The sequence below is a fragment of the Engraulis encrasicolus genome, chromosome 11, assembly GCF_034702125.1.
Source record: "Engraulis encrasicolus isolate BLACKSEA-1 chromosome 11, IST_EnEncr_1.0, whole genome shotgun sequence".
Lineage (NCBI taxonomy): Eukaryota > Metazoa > Chordata > Actinopteri > Clupeiformes > Engraulidae > Engraulis > Engraulis encrasicolus.
In genome coordinates this window covers 22,901,485-22,924,057 of record NC_085867.1, presented here as the reverse complement: position 1 = coordinate 22,924,057, position 22,573 = coordinate 22,901,485, and the positions used below count along the sequence as shown (strand labels likewise).

Genomic DNA, 22,573 nt, shown 5'->3' with positions numbered 1-22,573 from the left:
ACCCAGTAGGGTGCGGGGTCCACCGGTGAGTTAGTTCTGCGCCGCTAATTATGAGGGGGGCCCTTTAAGCCAAAAGTGCCCAGGCCCTATTTCTCCCCCAGGTCAGCCCTGGGCAGCGCATTAGACCAGCTCCGTGGACAACATAAGGAAATGAAGTAAGAAATTACCTGCACATTACTGCAGCTGCGATTTCATTTATGGACAACATTTCATTTTACGGGCTACGCTTTGACTTTTTAAAGTCTTCGTCATCGGGCACTTGGCGAAGACCTCAAGAGTAAAAAGTTAACGTTCTCTGTAAAATAATCCCAAAGAGCTGAAAGCAGCAGCAGTGTGCGATCCATTTTTAGTACTTAATTTTACTTCATTATTATCTGGGAAACTTTCTACCTGCCACTGCAAAGTGCTGAATTTGTCCGTACTCTACCAATATCAGCACAAACTTAGGAAATGGGCATTCTGTGCAGCGATGGAGTGATGGATTTTTTTTCTGGGGGGGGGTGGGGGTTGCATTTTTGGCCTTTATTACGACAGTGCAGAGAAGAGTTGGACAGGAAGCAAGTAGGGAGAGAGACTGGGAATGGTCAACAAACGACCCAGGTCAGCCGCGTAGCAGACCAGCGGCCTAGCGTTAGCGCCACACGCTAGGGCCATGATGGATTTTTTTAGAAGACTTCTTGCCCAGCTCCTTTGATCAGGTCAGGTGCATTAGATGAGACCCAGAGGGTCATATAATGCTACAAAGAAAAACTCCTGCACATGGCTCTGATTTGCAGAGTTTAATTGCAAACGTTTTGGTTGGCTGATCATCGTTGGGCAACTTTGTAATGGATTTTTAAACATCAGTCTGTTTGCACTACCCTACCCTGCAGGTGGAGCGAGTATACTGGATGGAAAAGGCACGCTGATGCCCTGAGGGAGACTAATGCTAGACGGAAATTGACTGACACTTTAAAAAACATTGGAACATTGACATATTTTGTCTTTAAAAAAAAAAAACTTGCTTAGTTTCACACAGTGTGAATGAATCTGAGGAATTCTGAGAAGGCAGTCAGTGTCATCTGTCATTTCATTAGAACACTTCTGACACCTGAGAATTCCAAGGCCGTTACATTGTTCACATTTCAATCTGTTGTTCGGTCGGCACGGTGCTGAGGGGTAAACTTGTGTCACATCACATGCAGTACCTGCTCAACCTTATACTCACTGAACCTGGTTCACAAAATCAACCCTAAGGGGACATCGTGAAAGAATAACTCGTTTCACAGTCAGTGGGTCCCGCTGTTGTTTGTAGAAGCAGAGTAGCCCGAGACTGAACTGGAGCTAAGACTCATGACAACTCGCCATGACAAGGGAGATAGTTGGTACGTAAACCATCAATCTTAAACCCAAGGAGACATCCTACACTTGCAGCCACCAACACTGGGCAATTATAAGACCTACACTTGCAGCCACCAACACCTGGCAATTAAAAGACCTTTGTGAATTATTTGACTAAACAGCAAGCCACGTGCATGCACACACACCACGGCCACAAAGACAGATGCACAGACCCACACGCACACAAATACATGCACGCACACCCCAAACATTCTTCGGCCACACAGCAAAGTCTGCCATATAAAGTGTAAGAAAGCCCTCATTCATACAGCAAGTTCTCCCTCCCTTGCACTAGAACTAAACCACCTGGCCACACACAGAGTTACTGCATATATAGGCTACAGTACTCCTTTTCTATTGAAGACGGGCTGCATTCCCTCACCTGCCAAACTATGGGGGCACACTGCACAGCAGACAGGGGACATAGCACCGTAGTCTATACTCCATTCTCTCTCTCTCTCTCTCTCTCTCTCTCTCTCTCTCTCTCTCTCTCTCTCTCTCTCTCTCTCTCTCTCTCTCTCTCTCTCTCTCTCTCTCTCTCTCTCTCTCTCTCTCTCTCTCTCTCTCTCTCTCTCTCTCTCTCATACTGTAACGTGATAGGAGCATGTTTAGTAGAGGGGCGCTAAATTACTCCAGGAGTCATGCAAATGAAGAAGTTCAAGTAACAACTGAAAGTGGCCTGATGACATCAGCCAGCTGAGATGACACACACACATGCTGCAGTCACATTTCAGTTCACTTCAGTTCAGTTCAACTTTATTGGTACCCGAAGGTAAACTGGGTTTGCAGTTTAAAAAGAGAAGATGGCTGTCCTTACATCAGAACCACAAGACACATGACACATAAACATGAAGTCTAAAAAACACATTTAGGCTACACAAAGAATAAATAAATGTCTGACATTTGACTAAAACACATCATATACACACACAAGGGGGGGTGGGGTATAACTGCAGTGGTGGACCACAACACTTCATACAACCACTGCAGGACCATAGCATTTCTTAGGTAATTGGCGAAGTTACGCACTTGGAGCTCATCTGTGAAACAACACAGTCCGGATTTCTCTGGCTGAACGTGCAAACACAGCCAACACCCTCAAGAACGCACGGTAGATGCAGAGACAGCCCGTGTAAATATAGACTCAGCTCAACAAACCGTCGAGACTTGTGAGATTCACCCCATATGGCAGAGAGCAAACTTAAAAAGAGTCCTTTCACCATGTGGCAGAAAACTAACTGATACTTTTTCTTTTCTGACTTGGCCCAAAAACGTGAGATTCACTCATGTGTCAGATAACAAACTCGGAAAAAAATCCATGTCAGCATGTGAGGCTTGCCTTGGTGCCAACACATTGATTCCTGGTGTAGCTGCACGGGTTAAGACAATGGCCACGCTTCATACAGATGTGTTCATAAACATCATGACAACGTTGGTGCCTTAACCTTGTGCAGAGTCCATCTTTCTTTCTGAAGTTATGCACAGCAGAGCACAAAAGTCCTCAGTATCTCCCCCGTGTATTCCCCCTAATTCTCTGTTCATTACATCCGCCTCACGTCACTCACACACAACCAATGAATTATTGCATAGACATAATGAGGGTTTTTTTTTAACAGCATGGAATTATTCCTTTCAGAACATACATGAAATCATATCTTTTTTTAAAACACATCACAAAATAATGAATTCAACACAACACATATTATAAATGTAAGACTTCAAATGACAACACTGTCTCACAGACAGTTACACCTGGTGCTGTTTTCTGACTGATTCTCCAACCAACCTATCTGTCTGCCAGTCCCCTGATCATTCCATCCGTCAGCTATGTTACACATGAGCCTCCAGGAATAAATAACTGATTTATGACAAGTGCCACAATGTTATTTCCACACATCTCCAACCCGTCAAATCCCTAAAGCAGACATCACTATGTGTTCACAGTGTTCCAGACCAGAGACAACACACGTTACCAATAAAACAACTTGGTTCTCCTTTTGTTCAGTAAAAGGACAGCTAACATTGACACAGCTAGCTAGGTCTCCCGAAAGCAAACACACGGCCCAAGACCCAGGAGATCACGGCAGGGCACAGTAGCCTACTGCACTGATTTTCTGGCATACACTATACAGAATGAAGGAAGCAAAGGACAGCAGCACTCTTCAGATTTGTACATGCATGAAACGTTCCTTTGCTTCCTTCATTCATTCATGTATGGTTTATGTGGGATTCAGCACCCAGTTAAGAACTGTGAGAATCATTAGGTGATAGTGTGAGTGTGTCTTTTCTACTTTTTAAGACAACACTATACAGGGCATTTCCCGGTGGGCCGACCGTCCTCGGGGGGCGATGTTGTTTAAAAAAAAGAAAAAAGAAAGAAATTCGAACAGATTGGCCCACAATTTGAGGAACCCACACAAAAAATTACCAGGCCATTCTTTTCTGGTCCCAATCAAGCCCTGCCCAGGCATGAGGGCCGCAATAAAAACCAACTTTTTGTATTATTTTTGTATTATTTAGCCTTTATTTTGCCAGGAAAAAAGACCCATAGAGATTAAAAATGTCTTTTACAAGGGCGTTCTGGCCAAGTGGCAACACAAGTTACAAAATTAAAACTTCAGTTGCATTAAAATAATAACAAATCAATTGTGTACAAAATTCTGTACAAAAACAGGGGACAGAGAGTAGCAAATGGTCATTGGAAGCATAATAAGCACCATAAGAGCCAATTTTCCTTACTGTGATGAAGCTGCAGATGTAGGGTGGCAATAGACCAAGTATTGTCTTGTATACAAAAGTGTACCAGTGATAAAGTGGCACAGAAAACGAGTGCTCTCTTTCTCTCGAATATGCCACACACTCACTATTAAAACTCATCCCTGTATTGTGCTCTGAAGACTTGGTATTCCTGTGGGGGGTATCTGATCATCCGCAAGGCTTTCATGCCAGGCGTGAGGAAATTGTGATAGTAGGCCATGGAGAACTGTCCCATTTTGGAAGCCTAAATGGATAAAATATCCTAGCTTTCAGCTGCAGTGCACCAGTGATGTGGGTGTGTGTGTGTGGGTATCAAAATGACAATTCTGAATGATTTGTCAGTGTAAATTATCCTCTGTTCGTTTGAGAGCAACAGCTGACGCAGTAAGTCCACTTGAGTTATGCAATTTCTCCTGTAGCATACAAAACCATGCAGAGAGTCGAGCACAACTGACATAACACCTAATTATAGATTCTGCCATCTACACAACCCACATTTCTTTTTTAACTGCGTACACGTACACAGAGCAACCAGCCACAGCCGATGAAGATATCCATATCATATATCCAATAGGCTCGGTGTGCCTCACAGGCGGCAATATACATGTACATAGGCTACCCTGGAAGAAGAAGACATCAAATAAGAGCACCACAGCATATGTGGAATCGCATGAACAGCACTAATAAGCAAAACTAGTAAACAGTACTAGTAAAACTAAGTAAAATAAAGAGAGACAGAGGAGCAAGTTGACACTTTCGGAATAGGGAGCAAGTATACTCACTCCAGTGATTCATCAAGCTGTTCATGTGCATCTTGCCGGGATGGAGGGGGAGACAGCGCCTTGCTTGACACACATGTAGAGGAAGCAAAAGCGAAGCGGGATCTCTGACCCAGGGACTAGGGAAACAGACATACAGAGGCATACAGGACATGATGATATAGGACACTCATGCAAACACAGTTATCATCAGGAGGGAGGTTGTTGAGTATGACTATGACGCTGACACATAGAACTACACACACTGGCCATAACACTGACACATAGAACTACACAGACCGGCCATAACAGTACTGACACTGAGAAGCTCACATGGACATGAACAGCAACCAGTGGCAACATTCCATAGCCTACACACACAGAATGTGAGTCTGTAACACATGACTCAAACGCTTGAATCCAGTCCAATGCGTCAAAAACAGTCATTGGTGAAGCAAAATAGCCTACCACGGAGAAGTAGGCCTAATACCTCGAAGAAATGTGGAATGCAAACAATTGCCAACAATACGGGTGTCCTAGATGTTTACACAGAACGCTGCTCTGTTTCTTGCCAACACACTCGATATTCGAATGCTACTATCAGCTGGGAGACAATACTTCTACAACCTTTGCACAAACAGCATCACAGCAAGCAGGCAAGGGAGCTATCTAACGCTACAACAAATAAACAATCAAGCAAACAGGTGATTCGATCTTACTCGTTGGAGATGGTTATCGTGTTGTGCCAATGATGACAGACGTTACTGCGTCTTGCAGAATAGAAGAAGCGCTCGGTGATAATAACCGCTCCAGCGTTGTGGTAATGTTAGACGCGTTAGAAAGTAAATTCTCAACACGATTGCGTTTCTGTGGCTAAACTGTTGCAAGCTCTGGTGCCGCTGTAACGAAATTGCGACCGTATTCAATCCTCCACCTCATCAACCGACCAATGAGCGCGCTCCCCGCTTCCCTGCGCGCGCTCCATTCTGCTGTGTAATGACATCGCTGTTAGGTCGGTTGTCTTGGGGACGCTCATGGTGTGCTCTGCCAACAGGTGGATAGCAAAGTTAACTTCAACTAACGCTTTTGCCCCCCCCCCTTACATTACGGTATATTTGCAATTCTTCATCATAGGCTAGAAACTCATTAAACCCGTGAAGCACAATGTGGTGTCAATGGGAATGGAAAGCGCAGAGATGGGCTGACTGGCTCTTTATTCTGTAGACCTATGTCTGTAGGCCCTATGTAGTAGGCTACACCCAACAAGTTAGACGTGCATTTTAGTGACACCTGTCACAACCCTGTCGGTCTTCCAGCAGACTTGTGTTGAGTAAATATATTACTAGGCTAGGCCTACTACTAGGCTAATAATAATAATAAAGTGTAGACCTAACATTCACCGGGAGTAGGAATATACTGTAGCCTAGTGACTTCATATTGAATTATTATTATTGAATCATAATGAAGTGCAGTGCTTCAAAAGACCAACAACACATATCTCCTCCCGTAACATGCTAGATGGCCTGCTTAAAATAATAATATGAGGGGATTTATTCAACTGAATAAGTGAAGTGAGTCTGCAACAGAGCGGGTGCCTACATAAAGACCTCTGGTCTGCTTGCAATGTGTTGCAGAGACTCCTGGTGGAGAAATGCTATAACTGCATGTTGTAAATATGGATGTGTTTGTAAATAAGGATGTTTGTTCCTTGAAATAAAAAGTGACATGTAGGTCTACGTCCCGATATATATATTGTTTTGAAAATCAACAAGAAGAAAGAACAAACAAAAACAACAATGCAAAAACAAACCAGCAAACAAACAAACAAAAAATACAAAACAAAACCATATCACAGAGACCAGGTACTTTCACCCCCGCACCTCCCACCCCGCCCACAACTTCTCAAACCTCCCCATCTGCAACCTGTGAGAAAAAGAGATTTTCTCCATTAAATAGCCTACATGTCATTGACCAGATCGATCCATTCCGCCAGTAGGTGCGTCTGGTTGCAACCAGTGCCTTGTGACAGCTTTCCTTCCAGCAGATATCAAAATACCAAATAAGTATGTGTTTAGGTATACTTCTCTGTTTGTATGAAAAGAAGTATCTCCTGTCACAAAAATGTTAAATTGAAAAGGTATTGTTAAATCTAATACAGAAAATAAATATACTGTTATAAGGAGTAATTTGATTAATTTCCTGATGAACAGGCTAGAATTAATGTACTGTACACCAAATTAAGTAAAATCACCTCCAGTGTTCAAGCAGCCTTGGCTGATTTGTATGAGAATGCATCAGGCCTTCAGCATGTCACTAATACTTGTATAAGGGCCAGTAGAAGAGATGCATTTCAGCAGGCATTCTGCATGTCACATACGGCTCTTTTTCCACTCCCGGTTTTCTGGTAGACCTTCAGCTCGACACAGCGCGACTCGGCCACCACTTTTTGCTTTTTCGAATATGTCACCACTCAATCGTAAAGCAAAAAGTGGCGGCCAAGTTGTGCTGTGTCCAGCTGTAGGCCTACCAGAAAGCTGGCAGTGGAAAAGAGGCATAGCGTAAGCAGAGAGAGTAGAGAGAGAGAGAGGTTCCGTTGGCCCATTGTTTCCGGGTTCTACAATTGCAAGGGGGAGGGGGGAAATCCCCCTTTAGGAAGACCTAGGCAGACCTAAGGACTGTTCTATTCAATGCTAGGAGTATTATGACACGCCCCTTTAGGCAGACCGGAACCTGGTCATGTTAGGTGCCCATAGCAACCTATTACATTGGCATATCTGTATATACTTAAAGAATCTCTGGCGTAAGGAAGAGGAAGTAGAAGTAGAAGAGATGCAGTTCAGCAGAGCAGATCTACTGCAGAATTTTGATCTCTGTGGGCCCCTGTCTTCTATGTTTTGAAAGCATTTGGCTGGTGTAGGACTGAAGATAAGGCATTAAACTTGTGGACACTGGATTGCAAGTCGGAATCAATCAACTACCTGTCGCACAACCCTGTAGCAAAACATTTTGGGCCCTATATACAACCAGTTTTGATGGACTCCAACACCCCCACGGCCACCCAAATTAATATTTACATACTATATCCAGGGCCGCGTTAACCCTCGCCGGGGCCCGGTGCAGACGCAATCCGGGGCCCCTACACCACATTATAATGAGCCATAGCCATATTCAAAACGCATGAAACAACCCAGGCTACACGTTCTACTCCAACACAAAAAAAGGGTGCGCGGAACCCCCTGCTGAGTTCACCAGTCGCAACGCAAGCCATTGGAAGCCTAGCCAGCTGACAGGGAGGAGATTCTGTGCACTACCGTTTAGCAGAGTAAACGTCGGTTCAGCTAGAACTACCAAACAGAAGCACAACCAAAAGTCTCTTATTTTTGCTACGTTGCTGCCGACCAATTTGTCGAATCGAAACCGTCGTGGGAAACACGTGTTAATTAATGTAACTTCCAATGGCCTTGGAAAGACTGGCTGTCTGTCAAAGGAAAGTATAGCCTACTCAGTCAGCTGTCGCTTGACGCGAGGAAGGGGAATCCCCTTAGCAGCGAACCACAGCAAAGTGAAGCTGTCACGAATTCCCCTCAAAATGTACCATAAAGGCTACCAATTAAGAAGTCAGCGGTTTTCATCTATATGGTGCATTACAATGCAATAGTGTGCAATCATTGCAGTAGATTACGGTGCAAACTCGTAGGCCAAATGTTTAGATGTGTGGATGTGGATGTATCACGCAAGTTTTTTTCCCCCTCCCAGATACTTGCTAACTGAACAATCCGCGTGTGGTACCCAGGCATGTTTTAACTGAACACAAAGCCGAACGCAAAGATATACGCTGACAGAGCATCGACATTAGACCTATTACAGTGCTTTAGGGAAATGGCCATAACATTGCTTTAGGAAAATGCGACTAGCCTATATCATTTTAGTGTTTGCTAGATTGGCTTGCCCTGTTGTTGTCAGATTGTCAGAACTTTGATTGCTGGTTGGTGCACTTGCTACGTAGCATTATTGTGAACACTTTTTAAAAAACCCCAGAAGTGGTCCTCGCCGCGCCATGCAAGACTTTTGTTTCGCGAATGCATTTGGATGCGTGATTTATTTCCCCATGTTTTAACAATAGAATAAGATAAAGTTAGGTTGGTGTGCTGTGCTTTGTTTGCTTAGCTTAGGCCTACATGATTGCACAAGTCCATGATCGCTATGCAACAATTACAAAAAGCAATTATAACACTGACATTACAAAAATGGATAACGTTGCCAACCTTCTCTTCAATGCGTTAATCCATGCCGGGCTGAAGTTTATCCGTACAATCTGAAGCAAGTGCTGACGCCGAGTTTCTCACATCTTTTTTAGACAGTAGCCCATCATGAAACTATAAAATTAATGACCACCGTTTTCACTGGTGGCACACAACCAGAAGCATCTGACTGAAATGATAAGTTCCGACCTCCAATTCCTGCGTGCATGCAGAGGCGATTCTAGGCTCAGTAGGGGGGCCAAGCGAAGATTAAAAAGAAAGAACACTTGTAACAAATCGCCACTACTGTTCCCCAGCTACAGTCTTGGGGGCCCAAGCTGCCTGTCTAGCCTGGTGACAAGATATGCATATGCGCCTCTGCTTGCCTACGGATGGCGAAATGCGTCAAAAGTACAATTGATTGTCTCAAAATATCGTTTCATATTTTCCAATCTCACGACGTCCGGGGCCCCCTCTAGTGGCGGGGCCCGGTGCTGCAGCACCGGTTGCACCATAGGATAACGCGGCCCTGACTATATCCAACTGTGTGAGCTACCTCCACATTCTGTACATGGGGCCCTAGCGACTCCCATGCTACCTAGGGCTGAACTGTCCATCTGTCATACGGGGCCCACCAGTGAATCAGTTCTGCGCCGCTAATTAGGAGGGCCCCCTTTAAGCCAAAAGTGCCCGGGCCCTATTTCTCCAGTCCATGGGTTCCTAACAAAAAAGAAATGACACACAGACGATTCATTTCAACTTTCACTTTATTGATTTTGAACCTTCTTGGTGTTCAAAAGCAAAAGTTCCACCTCATGAACATCGACAGAATGTGTTTACTGTATGTGTGGTGAAGTTCCTTTAGATTTGCTTGGTAAACAGACTCGTAGCGATGGTTTTATTAACAGTCAAGCGACGGAGAGGGTAAAGTCAGCATCTTGTCTTTGGTGGGCCAAAAGGGATAGGCAAAATCTTCCCATGCAATTAATTTATATACATGTAAAGCAGTAATTTAATTTATAATCCTTATATACAAAGTGATAGGAAGAGAAGGGGACAGAGGCTTGTTGGTATTATACTGTCCATAACGTACAAGAGCTGGCGGTACTATATTTGTTATAATCTGATCATATATCCATCAGAGCAGAGTCAAACTGTATGAAAATACTTGTGAAAGCTCACTGTAGCACGTTTATGTGTCAAAATATAGTTAGTGTCTTATTCACCAGAGGTCATCGTGCAAACTGTGTCATGTCTCTATTTCTATCTACTGCCAATTCGAGATTTGCAATAAACCAAAAAAATGTTTCATTTTCCAGTTCTCACTAAGGGTAACAATAAGCTAGTTTCTATTATCTTTGTTGGTGACGCAGACAGACTACATAAACGCAATGCACAGCATAACAAGGAGTCGATATCAAGCTGGAATGACGATGAAATCTAAAACTCTTCTTCACAGTACAGTATGACCGATGTAACAGAGGGAATGAGCTTATTTGAGTTTTAAAAAATAGATCTGCTTTTGCCAAAGAAAAAAGGCAACACACTTGTGTGTCAACGAGTGCACCAAAATAGAACTATCCCAGTCCACTGGACATGGAAAACAACATAAAACAACCAACTGGCCTTTCAAACCAGAACAGGACCATCTGGGGTGCGTTTCTCGACAACATCGTTGCTAACAAAGTTAGCAACTTACTTGGTTGCAATGCAACCTCCTATTGGAAACTTAGTAAGTTGCTAACTGGTTAGCAACGATGCTTTCGAGAAACGGGATCCCGGTTCCATTCTGTAGCCATCAAAGAGGCCTGTCTGTGTCAATGCCGTCTTTGACTGCTACTGCCACCTCATATGGCCGTCAAAACAACACAACGTCACACAATCAATTCACTTAAACACTAATCAAACACAAACACGCACATACTGCATATCCTTACACGCACACTGTCCAAAAATAAATCTATACTTCAATCACACACCCCAACAATCCAAAAAGGCGAGTATAAACCTTAGCTCAATAATCATGCCCATCCTCTCATCAGAACAACAAAAAGCTAACATATAACAGCATAGAACAGCATCTTTTTTTCAGTGTACAAAGTTTTGTTTGCTTTTTTTTGTCTTCCGTTTTCTAAAATCAAAAGGCACATTTAAAACACCTTCCTTGATAGCTTCATTCTTTTCCCTGTTCAGATACAGAAAAAACAACAGCATTATAACTTAACACATCCTACAATACATCTACAAATAAAACAACCTAAAACTCTACAGAAAGACTACTCGATAATGTAATAGGAGAAGTCTAAACCTAAACTGACTTCTAGCAAACATATTCTGATAAAATGATCTACCTATGTATCTAGTATGTAAAGGCTGTTCCTGGAACAACAGCAGTCAAGGCTCCCCTCTGCCAAGTAAACTCCTACGCTATAGGGGTCCTCTCCAATGGCAAAGCAGTGCAAGCATTTCAGTTGAGGGGTTTAGCATTTAAACTAACCAGGCTGGAGGCAAGTCCACGACTCAGCACAGCACAGCACAGCACACCAAGACCCTTAAAAGCACCGAAAGCAGAGTCATATTAAAACAAACTCAACTGACCCTCCTCGGTCAAGGTCATGTAAGCCAATGCCATTAAAGCAGGGTGAAACACCTGTAGTCCTCTGCCTAGACTGTAGTGAGAAAGCTATTGCTACATGATACTAGTCTATCAGTGCTGCAGCTCCAAGATTGTCAGACGGCCACTATCCGCACTTGAAGAACATCAAGCACATCTCCTGGATTCTGCTGTTGCACTGACGGGTCATTCATTTCCAGGCAATATTGCACCAATACTGACATGCCAGTCAACTCAACGCCTGTCTTCTCAAGGCTCATGCAACACATGGTATTAAGCAAAGTGTACAGAGGGTGAGGGGTAAACATTATTCCAACAACGTTTTTACCCCCAATCATTTTCAATCAATAGTTCAACTGGAATCATCAGTTTGTTCCCTCCTCTACAGATCACACCACGAGGAATATTTATGCAGTCTCTTGCAAGCACACGACAGCATACTGTATGTTTCTATACGTACATCAAAATCAAATATAGGAGGATAAAGGAGGGTGGTGATGATACGATGACAATTAACACAAAGTAACAAATAACGTAAAAAAAACGTGATTTACCACCCCTTTGTCCGCTCCTTTGTGGTCAATGGTGATTTTCTAAAGTGCAATAAGGTAGTTGTCACGCGTTCTCCATTTCAGAACTTGGACTTAAGCTTTAGCCGTGAGGGTACGAAGCGTAAAACAAAAACAACAGAAAAACAACTGGGGGAATAATAAATAAATAGGATTTCTTTCCAGATCAATATTGTTGGTGAGAATGACCAACTCCATTTCTTCAGCTTCAGCCACACTAATGGAACAACAGAGGCAACACACTGTTGCCCTTTTCAACATTCAAACTTTTCCTCATATCCTTGGCTTCTGGTCCAAAACATTCACAGGGTCACTCTCCTCAGAAGAAAAATAAAAGTATTAAATAAGGTGTAGTACTACTGTCTGTAAAGGTCAAACTCAATCATTGGTCCAACATAAGGTGGTGGGGAATGGTTTACGTATGAATCCAATAAGTAATGAATCGTGTTTACCTGATACCTAGACTACGTATTACACCGCAAAACTAAACTAAACTAAACTAATCTAAGACTTTAAGGGGGTCTGCCGGTGGTCAGTGAAGGCTGACATGGAGCAGATGTATGTAAACAAAAAGGATGTCTTATTCAGTGTGCCAAACTACTCTCATCCTGAACTGCTCTTTTTTGGGGGTCCACACACCTGCATATTTCTTTAAACATCTAGAGCACAACAATATACTCGCCTCGATCATATACTGTTAAGCAGACAGTTTGTTCCTTACATGTATAGATACTGCTGCGAAGGATTCTTATGATCCCAGGAAACCTTATGAGCATAATCACACTGAGATTTCTGTCAGCTTGAGGTGGAGAAAAGAACTTGGATAAGAGACTACTACAGGAATGATATTATCACTTCAGTCTTGGTGTAATCTCCGGTAGGCTATGGCGTTCGCTCGGGGGAAGTATTCAGAGGGCTCCACACTTCTGGTTGCCGCGTCTTGTCTTGTGTCCTCTGTGTTGGTTGGGTGATTAGTGAACCAAGTCAGGTGGGGGCACAGCAAGACAGGAAACAGGAAGCAGCCTCTTTCCTTCCCCAGCCTCCCATCATGCCGTGCAGGTAGTGTGTATGTACTGTATGTCTGTGGTGTGGTGTGTGTGCCCATTGACCCCAGAGCTGCGGCTGCCATCGCTGGAGTGCCCTTTTGCCAGCAGGCAGGGAGCCATACTGACCGACTGGTCTGGACAGAACAGGACCAACAGTCCTCTTCACTGGTATCTGCTGTGCAGTCACTGAGCAGAGGGGTACAGATGTACAGCTGATGGAGGACGAGAGATAGAGAGAGAGAGCGAGAGCGAGAGAGAGCGAGAGAGAGAGAGAGAGCGGGTGAGAGGGAGAGAGAGAGCGAGAGAGAGAGAAAGAGAGAGAGAGCGAGAGAGAGAGCGGGTGAGAGGGAGAGAGAGAGCATGAGAGAGATAGAGAGAGAGCGTGAGAGAGAGAGAGAGAGAGAGCGTGAGAGAGAGAGATACAGATAAAGACAGAGAGAGAGAGAGAGAGAGAGAGAGAGAGAGAGAGAGAGCGAGAGAGAGAGAGCGAGTGAGAGAGCATGAGAGAGATTGAGAGAGAGCGTGTGAGAGAGAGAGAGAGAGAGAGAGAGAGAGAGCGTGAGAGAGAGCGTGAGAGAGAGATAGAGATAAAGACAGAGAGAGAGAGAGAGAGAGATAGAGATAAAGACAGATAGATAGACAGAGAGAGAGAGAGAAAGAGAGAGAGAGCGTGAGAGTGAGAGAGAGAGAGAGAGAGAGAGAGAGAGAGAGAGAGAGAGAGAGAGAGAGAGATGGAAGCAAGGGAGGTGGGTGTCAAGATGTCCCGGGCTGCTTGAGCTGCATGTGGTCTGTTCTCCCGCTACAGGAGGGAGGGGCGTTTACACACACAGGCCAGACTGTAGAGCGGTGAGACGCCGTTCAATACACTGCTTACCTGCAGAGACACACACAGAACAAGACCAAAGCAATCAACACTAATATACATCACGCAAATGTACTTCACTGTGTTTGTGCTTCATTGTTTGGAAAGACCATACCCGTAAAAAAGAACATTAATTTGCCTCAGCTGACATCAAGGCTCAAGATTTGTTATCTTTTATTATAATGTTTCCTCTAAAACAAAACTAGAGTGGCAAGGCTATAAAGTTGTATAGATGTCAACATCACAAGTGGCAAAGGGACAAGTGTTTAATTATAAGACCAAGGTGTGTAATACCAATAATGAAATAGTTAAAGTGATACTGTCCCATTTTTGGAAATAAGCTTATTTTACACCTCCCCTTGAGTTAAATAATAGGGTTTTACCGTTCCCTTACTTTCAACCGTTTTCTGGCTATGGCAGTGCAAATTTTACCTCCAAGCTAGCAGTTAACATTGAGTCCTATCAGACCAGTTAGCCGCCAGCTGGTCTCATAGGACTCAATGTTAACTGCTAGCATGGAGGTAACATTTTCACTGCCATAGCCAGAGAACGAAGTATAGAAGACAGGTAAAGTCAGTTATTTAACTCAAGGGGGGGTGTAAAATGAGCTTATTTCCAAAAATGGAACAGTATCACTTTAAGAGTCACACAGTGTTGAGATAATGGGCATATGGGGGGCAGTGCTTATGTAACCCAAGGTGTTCCCGTGCAGTCCGTCCCCCTCTGGGTCTGGAACTCGCCACCTCGTCAATGGCAGTTACAGCACGATAACACTGGAATAATGGACCAGACAGATGGCCCAGCGCTACCGATACTGTATGAGGCTTCGGTAGGGAGGTTTTTACTAAGGGCTCCTGCACACCGGGTCCGACAAAGTGCTGAGCACTGCTGGGCAAAAGTTTGATTTCATTGTTTATATAGAACCCCGCACACTGGCGCCGATGTCCGCGGACATTCGCCAATGTCGGATAGCAATTAGAGACAAGTTCTATTTTGTCAGCGCCGTCCATTGACTACCAAGTACCAATGCTATGTTCGTGTGAAATTTGGTTTGGGGGTCCGAATTATGTCGGAAGTTAAGTGTGCCGCAGTGCTGCCGGAGCCAATGTGCGGCCGGCCAAACGTTCCACGCCACACTCTGCTAGTTGGCCTCCGTGACACTTACACTTGCTGAGGCTGAGGATGTCTGCCTTCTCGGTCAGCAGCATGGAGAGTCCCTCCATCAGCAGCAAGGCCTTGTGGTAGCGCTGCACAGAGAGCTCCCCCTGGTGGAACATCTCATCCAGTGCAGCTGTCTGGACCTGCAGATGGCATCACACAACATAAATGGGGAATTTAGTACATGTGAATGGACAGTCATATATTCAACGAACTGTGACATCAAATTTTAACATGAATTAGCTGGTTCATTAAGTTGTTTGTTTATTATCTCATTCATTTTCACTGGTAAAATATATTGTTCACTGTGTATAAGCTTCCCTTTATGTGGCTCGACAGTGGACATGGCTGACACTAGGCAGGTTCGTAGCAGCAGTCATGTATCTTCATAAATCGGACTGTGTGTGGGCCCCCTATATCCATCAGGCCCTGGTGACTCAGTCACACTTTACCCCCCTGAACAACCACCCCTGACACAAGGCACCAACAGGTGCTACAAGTGCTCCATTCAAACATGCAAACAGACACACATCTAAATAAAAAGAAAGGTACAAAGTAGGGTTGTAAATAATGATCGAAATGTATCGATATATCGCAATATAATCTGATTGAATTGAATCGCATTGTATTGTGGGGCGTATCGAAAGTAATCAAATCGCTGGAAAAGTAATCGTGGAAAAGTAATTGGATAAAAGTCGAATCGAATCGTATGGCATTGAATCGTGGGGCATCCTTAAGTATCAAAAATCGTATCGAATAATAAGATATCGATATTGAATCTTATCGTCATGGAGGCTGTGATTTACACCCCTAGTATAAAGGTGTATATCATTGATGTAAGTGTCCTACCATCTGCACGGTGTGGCTGAATAGGAGTCTCTCGGCGGTGATGGTGTTGATGTGGTCCATGAGGCGATGCTTACGGGAGAAGAAGCGCTCCAGACGCCCACTCAGGGAGCGACACGCCGCCACACTGGACTTGTACAGCTCATTTAGCCGTCTGACCACTGCAAATACACACACACATACAGAGATGAATTAAAAACAGGAAACTGCATAGCATGGTATTCCATACACTACCACACTATAACGTGCTGTGTGTGGTGTGTGTGTGTGTGTGTGTGTGTGTGTGTGTGTGTGTGTGTGTGTGTGTGTGTGTGTGTGTGTGTGTGTGTGTGTGTGTGTGTGTGTGTGTGTGTGTGTGTGTGTGTGTGTGTGTGTGTATGTGTGTGTGTGTGTGTGCCCCCTCCTCACCCTGTTTGACGGTGCGTGAGGGGTAGAGCTTGTGTGTGTGTGTGTGTGTGTGTGTGTGTGTGTGTGTGTGTGTGTGTGTGTGTGTGTGTGTGTGTGTGTGTGTGTGTGTGTGTGTGTGTGTGTGTGTGTGTGTGTGTGTGTGTGCCCCCTCCTCACCCTGTTTGACGGTGCCCGAGGGGTAGAGCTTGCCCTCCTTGATGCCCTGCATGGCAGTGTGGAGAGCGGAGCAGAGGAGCTCGGCCGTCTTCATGTACAGCACCAGCTGCTCCGCATAGCTGACAACACATTACAAAAACATTCGATTATAATGGTGTAGCACAGCAAAATGTATCAAACAGTTTCCTTGGCAGAAGGCTGCACTGTCTGAGTGCACTTTGAGTTGTTGTTACTATCAGGACTCAAAATTAACATTATTATTACATTAAATGAAATATAAAAAAGATGGAGGCGCGTGGTGCTGACCTCCACTCCTAAACCTATGTATTATTATTATGATTATCTTTATGATTATGATTACCTCCTCTCCTAAAACAATGCAGCATTGTGGAGGTTAGCATAAAAAATATCATAGCTGACAACACATTTAAACAAACATTAGAATACAATATGATACGATATGATACGATACGATGGGGACCTTGTCAATTTTCAATGTAATTCATTTTGCATCCCTGAGAAAGACTTGTTTAAGACAGGACATACACATAATCTAGTGGCAATGATAATATCACTGCTGAGCATCTTAAATTAGCCAGCCCCAGAATTGCAGCTTTGCTGTCTATTTGCTTCACTGGTCTAATGACACATGGGGTGCTACCCGACACTATGCTCACTGTTACATTAGTACCAGTCATTAAGGACAAGACAGGTAAAATAGGGAGCATGGATAACTACAGACCCATTGCCTTAGCCAGTATTCTTTCTAAGGTGTTGGAGAAACTGTTGCTAGATAGGTTGAGTGAGTTTATCTTTACCACAGAAAATCAATTTGGTTTTAAGCCTATGCACAGCACAGACCTATGTATATATGCCTTGAAAGAAACGGTTGAATCCTACAGAAGTCATGGTTCTACAATATTTCTGGGGTTCATTGATGCGTCCAGGGCATTTGACAGAGTGAATCACCATAAGCTCTTCACCAAACTCATGCTTAGGGGTGTGCCTGGATGTATTATACGTATTCTTGTTTACTGGTATGCTAAACAACACATGCAGGTGAAATGGGGAAACAGCCTATCTTCCCCTTTCAGTGTAGGCAATGGTGTAAGACAAGGGGGGCTTCTATCCCCAGCACTGTTCAACCTATACATGGACAACCTCTCCAAACAACTGGGGAGATGTAAGACAGGATGTCTGATAGGGAACAATGTTTTAAACCATTTGATGTATGCAGACGATCTTGCTATCATGTCCCCTAGTACTGTTGGATTTCAGCAGCTACTCAATGTGTGCTCTGAGTATGGGGTTGAGTTTGATGTGCAGTACAATGCAAAAAAGAGTGTTGTGTTGATATGTAGAACCAAGGAGGATCATAAAGTGCCTTTTCCAACGTTCTACCTGTCAGGGCAACCAATATGTGTATCAAGCAGTATAAAATATCTTGGGCACATCATCACTGACAAGCTGGAGGATGATGCTGACATGTATAGGCAGAGACGAATGTTGTATGCACAAGCTAACATGTTAGTAAGAAAATTTCATTACTGTCCTGATGATGTGAAAGTAAGCTTGTTTCGTGCCTACTGTAGTCCTATGTATGCAGCTCCATTATGGATCAACTATAAAAAAGAGACAATGCGTAAACTCCAAGTAGCATATAATGACTGCCTGAGGATATTGCTGAAAAAGCCCAGGAGTTGCAGTGCTAGTAAACTATTTTGTGACTCAGGACTATGTACTTTACAGGCTCTCCTGAGGAACCTAATGTTTAAGTTCATGTGCCGTTTGGATAAGTCTGAAAACTGCATTATAATGATGCTCACAAGTGCCAGATATAGCTCTGTCCGATACCAATCATATATGTGGAAACATTGGTATGGCTGCCTTTTAAGACCGTCATGACATAGTTTGTATATGCTTTGGCATCATTGCTGTTTTTTTTTAATTATTATTATTTCTTCTTTTTCCTGCACATTCTATTTCTATGTATATGTTGTGTGTCTGCCTATTGGGCCCTGAGCCTGTAATAAAGTTTATATACATACTATCACAAGACACACATGTGCCATTCATGGGGAGCGTTGAGTACCAACAGGCAAAACGCAGTATTATAAAAGTAAGATTATACACTTAGTACACTTATATTATAAAAGCAAGATTATAAAAGTAATAAAAAGGATAACTCCTGCACATCCAAAGATGAAGACAAAAGACGCAAAGAAAAAGAAGATAAATATGAAAAAAGTTGGCTTCAATCAGGATTTTTCTGCTCCCAGCCTCCCACTATTTTTTTTTTTAACACAAAACGTTTCGGTTAAAAAACTTTCCTATTCCTTACAAAAGTAATAAAGACATGTGTGTTTGGCTGTGCAAAATCGCGAGTGTGTTGCTGACCTCCACTCCTAAACCTATGTATTATTATTATGATTATTATGATGATGATGATGATGATGATAATGATGATGATTATGCTGACCTCCACTCCCAAAGCTATGTATTATTATTATGATTATTATTATTATTATTATTATTATTATGATTATTATGATGATGATGATGATGATGATAATGATGATGATTATGCTGACCTCCACTCCCAAAGCTATGTATTATTATTATGATTATTGTGATGATGATGATGATTATGATGATTATGCTGACCTCCACTCGCGGCTGAGGGAGCTGATCTGGTCGGCCACGATGCTCTGCTGCTGTAGTAGAGAGGAGGAGGTGGTGTAGGAAAAGGCCTCCTCCGTCTGCTCCTCGCTCCACTCCTCCTCCGTCTCCTTCTCCTCCTCCTCTTTGGCCTTCTCCTCCTTCTCTCCTCCTCCCCGCGCCCCTGCCACCTCCACCATGCAGCGGGCAAAGTCCAGCGTGAAGCGCAGCCGCCTCAGGGTGTCTGTGTGCTCCTGCTGCTCACACAAGGAGGGAGAGGGAGAGAGAGAGAGAGAGAGAGAGAGAGAGAGAGAGAGAGAGAGAGAGAGAGAGAGAGAGAGAGAGAGAGAGAGAGAGAGAGAGAGAGAGAGATGGGGGAGAGAGAGATGGGGGAGAGAGGAGAGAGAGAAAGTGAAAGAGAGATGGGGCAGAGAGAGAGATTGGAAAAAGAAAGAGAGAGATGGAGAGCGAGAGAGAGAGAGAGAGAGAGAGAGAGAGAGAGAGAGAGAGAGAGAGAGAGAAAGAGAATGAAAGGGAGAGAAAGAAACAGATGATGACTTCAAAGGGATGTGAGTGGTCTCCCCGCATGGTCAACCATGTCAGTCACCACGCAGTCACACCTTTTTAGTGTGGAGGGACTAATGTTTTATTTTCTTTAGTTTTGCCAAATATTCATAATTTATCCAGAAAGAAATCATTCTGTTATGCACCATTGAGGTTAGGGCTGCACAATATATCGGAAATGTATCGTTATCACGATATCACGCGATATCACGTATATCACGCAAATAGGTTAAAAAAGGTATTAAAAAGGTTGACATTTCAAGTTGATGCTGTATATTAGCCATGTTTTTTCCTAATAAAAATAATGTTGGAAATAAAACATTGCTCTCAGTTGTTTTATACATGATGAAGTGTAGAATGGCAAGAAAATATATGTATATATTAAATATCACGAGTGATATCGATATCGCGGTATACAGTCACGCTATCATGTATCTCATATTTTTCAAATACCGTGCAGCCATTGTTGAGGTCTAAAACGTGTGAGTTTAACTGCTTAAGAGCTAAAATGCTAAACACTCCAATTCCCAGTAGACTACTGACTTCAAATACAGTACATAGCAACAATAATGGGTCATGCTTTCTGGGGCAGTCATGGGTAAGCGGTTAGGGGGTCAGGGTTGTAGCCCAAAGGTTGCCAATTTGACATAGTACCGTCCTGCTGCACTGCTCCCCAGGGGCACCATTGGGGGATGCCCCCTCGCACGGATGAGGCATAAATGCAATTTCATTGTGTGCAGAGTGTGTGTGTGTGTGTTTACCTCCATCAGTGTCTCCTCAGGTAGTTCTGGGGCTTCAAAGGTGACGTGGGAGGAGATGGGGTCAGAGAAGCCATAGCGGGGACTGGAGGACCCCTCGCAGGCGTCCATGCAGATGCCTGTCTGGTGGTAGCGGCCAGTGAAGGACCCTGCGGGGCTGATGGAACTGGAAGATCCTGGAAAGAAGCCAGAGCAAATGTATTGTTTGAAGGAGAAACCTACGCACAACTAGGGAAAAGGGAAAAAATCTGGTGCCTCACAGATGTCCAACTATTTCTTATTTATCTACAGTGCACTAGACTAACGTCTCGGCAAAGCGTCTCCATCAGAGTACTTAGGCCATTAGGATAATTGGACATCCATGTGCCACCAGATTCTTTCCCTTTTCGCTGGAGTCTGGTCCTAGGCTGGTTGCACTGGATTGTCACTAGTGGCGCGGAGTACGTATTTCTCTTGTTCTACAACGTACAACTGGGTTCCTTTTTTTTTTTTAGGTGCTCATCGCATGTTTTATTTTGTTCAAGAAGTCAACTGCACACTGTTGTTGATGATTCCAGTGGATGTTATTGATGTATTTTAATTTAAATAAATAATTCACTGGCATTAGCGAGAAGAGTCTGTGATTTATTTTAATAGCAAATTTATGACAGGGGCCATGTCAGATTAAAGTGCTTTATAAATAAATGTCAGTTGACTTCTACACCATTACGTGCAACCTGTATGAACATGGTGAAGTGTGAGAGAGAATTGAACATTTCTTTAAATACAAACAAATAAAAGGGCACAGGGGTGGGGGTGGGGCACCTACCAGAGTATCTGCGAGTGCGTGAGGTCTGTGGGGGAGTGTTTCCACTGGGTGGGGAGCCCACGGTGAACACCACCCTCGCAGGGCTGCCTGAGCCTGCTACCATGGGGCCTCCACCAGATGGCGCTAAACACAAGAGAGAGAGAGAGATGGCTTTAGTTACCGTCTCCTATGCAGTAGTACTTTGTAAAGAAACTAGCCAGGGTTTTTTCCCCCCAAAATATCGATAACTTCAGATATGAATTGGGAACCACAGACACAGGCATTGCTGATGGTGTCCTCAGTCCGGTTGTCCTCAGTACTTTTAATTTCTTGTAACCACACACAACTCCTATGCTTCTGGAACAGCCTATTCCCTCCCGGAATAGCGCAACAAGTGTAGTTTTTAGGATCTCTTATTCGATTCAGCATGGCAGGTCTTCTCTCTTTAGGGTCTACTCTGCACTGTCTGTGTGTATGTGTGCTTGAGTCAATGTGCGCGCAGTCAGTGATGATGACGTAACCTCTAAAGGGGTCAATAAACCAGCATTGTTACCAAACTGACTGCCTCAACTTTTCATATTTACTTCTGTCATATTACATTATATAGAGTAGAGTACAGTACAGTACAGTAGATTAGAGAAGACTAGAGTAGAAAAGAGTAGAGTAGAGATTTAATTCGGGATTAATACAAGTACTCTTCTCTACTCTACATTCTCTACTCTACACATACTTAAAGGGGTATGCCACTATTTTGGGGCTTAATACAGTTAAAATCGTTGGCCGGGGTTTATAAAGGTGGTAAAGTGTCTTATTTTTCATGTAAGCCGTTGTCTTGTTTTAAGTAAGGGTTAACGTTCGGCGAGAAGGTCGCTACCGTGGAATAGCAGCACGACAGAGAGAATCTTTAGACCCCGACGCGGAGCGGAGGGGTCTTGTTCTCTCTGAAGTGCTGCTATTCCACAAAGCGACCGACTCGCCGAAAGTTAACCCGCTTATTATATGGATATACTT

The 22,573-nt window shown here is 43.7% G+C and overlaps 2 protein-coding genes across 5 annotated transcripts in view; both read right to left on the bottom strand.

The window, feature by feature from the left end:
* zgc:113162 (uncharacterized protein LOC553743 homolog) overlaps window positions 1–5,964 on the bottom strand; it is a 73,457-nt gene extending 67,493 nt beyond the window's left edge. The window contains exons 1-2 of the mRNA XM_063210219.1: window positions 5,615–5,964; window positions 4,920–5,035 (exon numbers count right to left, since the gene is read on the bottom strand). Of these exons, the coding sequence (XP_063066289.1) occupies window positions 4,920–4,950 (31 nt within the window). The 5' untranslated portion in view covers window positions 4,951–5,035; window positions 5,615–5,964. The remainder of the gene's footprint in view (window positions 1–4,919; window positions 5,036–5,614) is intronic.
* An 8,046-nt stretch (window positions 5,965–14,010) lies between these two features.
* Window positions 14,011–22,573, bottom strand: part of ulk1b (unc-51 like autophagy activating kinase 1) — a 42,913-nt gene continuing 34,350 nt past the window's right edge. For all 4 annotated transcript variants that reach the window (XM_063210214.1, XM_063210216.1, XM_063210215.1 and 1 more), the window contains exons 22-28: window positions 21,584–21,706; window positions 20,779–20,951; window positions 19,460–19,710; window positions 16,796–16,914; window positions 16,235–16,392; window positions 15,393–15,528; window positions 14,011–14,239 (exon numbers count right to left, since the gene is read on the bottom strand). In XM_063210214.1, the coding sequence (XP_063066284.1) occupies window positions 14,184–14,239; window positions 15,393–15,528; window positions 16,235–16,392; window positions 16,796–16,914; window positions 19,460–19,710; window positions 20,779–20,951; window positions 21,584–21,706 (1,016 nt within the window). In that variant the 3' untranslated portion in view covers window positions 14,011–14,183. The remainder of the gene's footprint in view (window positions 14,240–15,392; window positions 15,529–16,234; window positions 16,393–16,795; window positions 16,915–19,459; window positions 19,711–20,778; window positions 20,952–21,583; window positions 21,707–22,573) is intronic.